Source organism: Halictus rubicundus, unplaced genomic scaffold, assembly GCF_050948215.1.
Source record: "Halictus rubicundus isolate RS-2024b unplaced genomic scaffold, iyHalRubi1_principal scaffold0035, whole genome shotgun sequence".
In the NCBI taxonomy this organism is placed as follows: Eukaryota; Metazoa; Arthropoda; class Insecta; order Hymenoptera; family Halictidae; genus Halictus; species Halictus rubicundus.
The window spans coordinates 138,531-144,166 of NW_027488576.1; the positions used below are offsets into that span (position 1 = coordinate 138,531).

At 38.2% G+C, this 5,636-nt stretch overlaps 1 protein-coding gene across 1 annotated transcript; it reads left to right on the forward strand.

Moving 5' to 3' along the window:
* Nucleotides 1-2,945: 2,945 nt before the first annotated feature.
* LOC143363333 (uncharacterized) lies at nucleotides 2,946-5,335 on the forward strand. The gene is made up of 4 exons (XM_076803928.1): nucleotides 2,946-2,997; nucleotides 3,870-4,665; nucleotides 4,786-5,100; nucleotides 5,152-5,335. The coding sequence occupies exons 1-4, from the start codon at nucleotides 2,946-2,948 to the stop codon at nucleotides 5,333-5,335; spliced, it is 1,347 nt and encodes a 448-aa protein (XP_076660043.1).
* The last annotated feature ends 301 nt before the right edge of the window (nucleotides 5,336-5,636 follow it).

Consider the following 5,636-nt stretch of genomic DNA (forward strand, 5'->3'; position numbering starts at 1 on the left):
ACTCCTAGTCTAAGCAAAGTCTACGAAGCCATAATTAACAATAAGATTATACAACACTGTAACACACACAATATTATCCCGGATTGCCAATTCGGGTTTAGACACAGACTCTCTACAACTCATGCCATCCACAAATTCATATCAGACATCAATTCCAGAATTTGCAATAATCAATTGGTAGGTGCAGCTCTTCTAGACCTCGAAAAAGCTTTTGACTCGGTCTGGCTCAACGGCCTCCTCTTTAAACTCCACCGCAAAAACTTCCCTAAATGGCTCACACTAACAATACTGGATATGATAACAGACAAAAAGTTCATAACTTGGAACGGTAAAACAACATCAACTCTAACTTTCCACATTTCTGAAGGATTACAACAGGGCACAGTCAATTCACCAATCCTATTTAACATCTTCACAAGTGACCTACTAAAAGCATTTGACTTTAACAAACCAGACAGGGCAGCTGTACTGGCCTTTGCCGACGACCTTGTCGTTTATGCCAATAGTAATCGCGTAGCTTTAGTTCAAACAAACCTAGAAGCAGCTGTTAACAAAATTAACAATTATTACAGCGTTTGGAACCTCCGCCTAAACCCCCAAAAATGCGAAACCATCCTTTTCCGGAAACCACTCCATTATCTCTCCTCTAACATCAAGGCGGGTAGTAATAAATTCCAAATCGCTACCTCCATACCCGGTACCTCGACTATGTGCAAAATACCTCACAAGAAAACAGTCAAATACCTCGGGGTACACCTAGACTACCTCCTCCGAGGCAACGAACATATCGCGATTCAACTCGCTAAAGCTAATGCGGCCTTTAAAGCCAACAGTCGCCTATTCTACAACAAAAACCTCACCGGAAAAACAAAAACTATCCTATATTTATTACTAATTAGACCGATAATTTCCTATGCGGCCCCCATCTGGTGGAATATCAACCATACTACGATGGAAAGACTAAGAATCTTTGAAAGAAAATGTCTTAGAGCTTGCAATAAAATATACAGATCAGCAAATACAAATTGGCAACACTACACGAACAATACTACTCTGTACAACACAGCAGACATTCCCAGATTCGACTCATACACAATAAAACTGACCAGGGATTACTATAGCAAACTCCCACACATTGCAAATACTATCACAAAGGACTTAGCGAACCCCGACGAGACATCAACACTCCTCCAACTACACACAGGATACCTCCCCCCGCAGGCCTTCATTATCTGCGACGCATTAGGTCTTATTCAGGACCAAAACAATACACCCATCCTATATCACTGGCGACGAAATAAAGCCGACAAAAGGATTGCGTTTAACATCCAAGATACCACCGACCATCTCGAAAGATTTAAATTCTCCAAATCCCTTCCAATTCGTGACCGACTCAATTTTGATCGCCTTAACTTCAAGAAATATTGGTGGCTATCCACCAATAGCCCCCACATATCGGCCCTTTGCGACCGCAAAAGCTCAACACCCCGTTAATTTTGAGAACCAATTCCGGCATACGCCCTGTACATAGTCTTAGAGTAAGATGTAAATAGCCGTATTTCCTTTTCTTTTTCTTTCCTTCTTTCTTTTTCTTTTCTCTTTCTTTCACCCTAGTTTGTAATCTAAATTTAAGTCTAACTAATAAGTATTCATGAGAGCGGCGTTGGGGTTTTCGTGCTGCCTTAAGCAGTATATTTTTCTCCCCAATAAACACATACTCCAAGATCGTACCTCGCAACAAGAGCCACACGCACATAGCACATCATAGTACCATAATTCCTCACTTGTAAGCAAATGAATATGTACGAGAATTGCCGCCATGCAATCACATACATATTAACAACATAAATATATTGGTTAAGATTTATATGTTTATCATGGTACCAGATTATAAAATACTGTACTTGTAATAAACCAATAAACATTTTATTCAAAAAAAAAAAAAGGAAGCACATCATCAAGTAAACGGTAAGTCCCGAGATCGAATCCCCGCCAACTGCATAAAAATTTCTGAATTGGAATAAGGTCCTTTCGAAGACAAAGTGGAACATTCCCTCAAGCAGTACATAGAAAGTATACATATGTATAGATTCTAATTTTTGTTACAACTTTTTCATAAATTTAAAGATTCTATTGTATGTTATTTGAATATTGAATTTTTATTTTTAAAATATTGGATTCATATTTTTAAAATATTGGATTCATATTTTTTAAATATTTACTTTATATTTTTTAAATATCTAGTTTATATCCCTTGAATATTTACTTTATATCTTTTAAATATCTCGTTTATATTCTCTGAATATTTAGCTTATATTTTTTAAATATCTATATTATATTCTCTGAATATTCAGCTTATATTTTCTAAATATTCAATTTACATTTCTTGTACATGTATACAATATTTAGATCTAATATTTACCTCATATTAAAAAGTGTGACTTAAAAAATATTTTTCCAATATTCGAAAAAAATATACATCCAATATTTTGTGCTACTAGGGCTATAATAACATCCCTAAAACAAAAAATTACAAATTTTACAGTAAAAAGAATAAATAACAACAAACGTACACTACAAACTCACACGCTAGACAACCACAAAATAGCATGCGAATATTTAAAACAGCTAGAAATACAGTTTTTCACATACACCCCCAAACCAGAAAAAAACATCACAATTCTACTAAAGAACATTGAAGGCAATTTCGAACCCTCCGAAGTCCTAGAAGACCTAGTCAATAGAAACATACCGGGCGTAACATTTCTCTCCGTAAAAAGATTTACAACCAAACGAGCTTTAGACGAGGGCGGATCCCTACCCATTTTTATTGTACAGCTAGCAGCGGACAGCAAACTATCAAACCTGAGCCAGGTAAAAACCATTTTACACACGTGTGTAAAATGGGAAAAAATAATAAAAAGGGACCGCATCCAATGTAAAAGATGTCAGCGCATAGGGCATGCAGCATCAAACTGCAACCTCAATTACAGATGCGTAAAATGTGACAAACAGCACAACCCTGACGAGTGCCAAAGAACAGCCGCCTCCCCCCACCGAAAAAACCGAAACCCCCCCGTTCTGCGTAAATTGCAAAAGCCACGGACACCCCGCGTCATACAGAGGCTGCCCAAAACTGAAAGAGATGAGAGATTCAATTACTGCCAAAAAAGAGGCACAAGAAGCTATAAACGATAAAAAAAACATTATCAAATCCAACTTTGTCAAAGCTGGCATTTCATTCAGCGACGTAGCTTTGCACAACAATATAAAAAATTCCACCATTCAAACCTACACAGCTCAGACACACAGCATAAACACAACACCCACCCAACAAACACATAACACACTACTCGATCAAATAAAAACAATAATAGACACCGAAGTCAATACACAAACATCACACCTTCTCGGACTAATACAAGAAAACAGCAACAAAATTAACACAATAGCGCACGCATGAGACTTAGAATAACAAATGGCACACAACACAGCATACATCAACACAGCCATGACAACACACCCAAACACCACCACTCATCAGACACTAAAAATAATTGAGATAAACGTTAACTCTCTCATCTCTAACGAAAAAAGGGCAGCCCTCACAGACTTCCTCAGTGCGCACGAGCCAGATGCGGTCCTCTTGTGCGAAACGAAATTAAACCAAAGACACCGCGTTAATTTTAAAAACTACCATACGATAAGAAACGACAGGCCAAACTCTAAACAGGGTGGAAGAACAGCAATTTTAATTAAACGAAACATTAAATTCAAAACCATCCAGCTAATCAGTGTCAACTCCACAACGCTAGAAACGTCAGTAATAAAAATCAAAATCTGTCAAAAAAACCTCTTCCTAATATCAGCATACGCCCCCAGCAGCAACAAAAAAGAATTCACAGCAGAACTCAACGCAATATTTGAGCAACTAGAACTTCATAAATCAAATAACTACAACGTTCTGGCAGGAGACTTAAACGCCAAACACACCGACTGGCACAACAAAACAAACAACAATAGAGGTCGCACACTTAAAAAATGGCTAAAAGATAACGAGATACAGCACAGAGTCACCCTCATTAACACTCTATTACCTTCCTACCCAACAAGCGGTTCATTCATCGACATCTGCCTTACCGACAACAGAATCAAGTACCACAGACTCCCCGCTCCCGGAAGACTCAACTCACGCGACTACGACAGTGACCACAGGGCTACAGAAATAATAATAACACTCGACTCAGATGATCCACTATTAATAGATGAACCAACAGAAACTAGTAAATACAATTTCAACAAAGCAGACTGGCACGACTTCCAAAAAGACTTACTAACCAGGGACAACACACAAATTCCAAACACAAGAAACTTAACAATTGTCGAAATTGACAACTACATAGACACACTAAACGCTAGCATCAACGCCGCCATAGACAACACAATTCCACGAATATCAAATGACTACAACTCGACAGACAGATACATCACACCGACCATAAAAAATCTAAAAAAACTAAAAAGCATACTATTAATCAGACTGAACAGAATGACAGCAGTCAACAACTACACCACAGCATACGACACACAAATAGAACTACTCAAATACACACTAAAAACAGTCAGAATAGAAATAAAAAAAGCCTTCCATAGATCAGTAAGCGAGTATTGGCGAAAAAAAATAGAGAACATTTCCACACATAACACAAAAGAACTATTCCCCTCAATAAGCACGATATTCCGCCCAAAAGAACAGAACATCATAAACACACTAAAAATACACAGCAGCAACACAGAGTTATTAGCAAACGCAAACATAGACAGCAAAAACACACAAAAAGACGAAGAAGACAACTTAATAATCTCGGTCACATACGACAAACTGAACATACTAGGGGCACAGTTCGAGAGAGCCCACACACAGAACCACAGCATGGGTAAACCACGACTAACAGACATAATCACGCAGAAAATAAATACTCTAAAAACAGAAATAGTCGAAGACAGACGAAATAACATAACAGTATGCACATTCTCTGACACAAACAAAGCCGACAACCCAAACACAGACGAAACACCGACAGACTTCTTCACCTCCACGTAAGAACTGAGCATCATCGTGAAAAAACTTAATAACAAAAAATCATCCAGCTTCGACAACATTCTGAACATCATCCTAAAACACCTACCACCACGCTTCATTTACAACTACGCGATAATCTTCAACAACTGCCTCAATAGAGCACAGTTCCCAGCAGCTTGGAAAACAGCAAAAACAATATGCCTAAAAAAAAAGACAAGGACGCAAGCAACCCAGCCAGCTACAGACCTATAAGTCTCCTGCCGAACATTAGCAAAGTATTCGAAATAATTATCAACAACGCAATAGAGGCAGTCTGCGAAGACAAAAAACTCATTCCGGATACACAATTCGGCTTCAGAAGGCACTCAACGGTACATGCCATATCAAAATTTACGTCAGATATCTGCTGGGCGAGAAACGCGGGTGACTGTGTAGAAGCAATATGTATTGACCTAGAAAAAGCGTTTGACACTGTTTGACTGGATGGTCTCTTCTTCAAACTCTTAAAGAAAAATTTCCCAAAGCACCTCATAAAAGTTTTATGGGACATGGT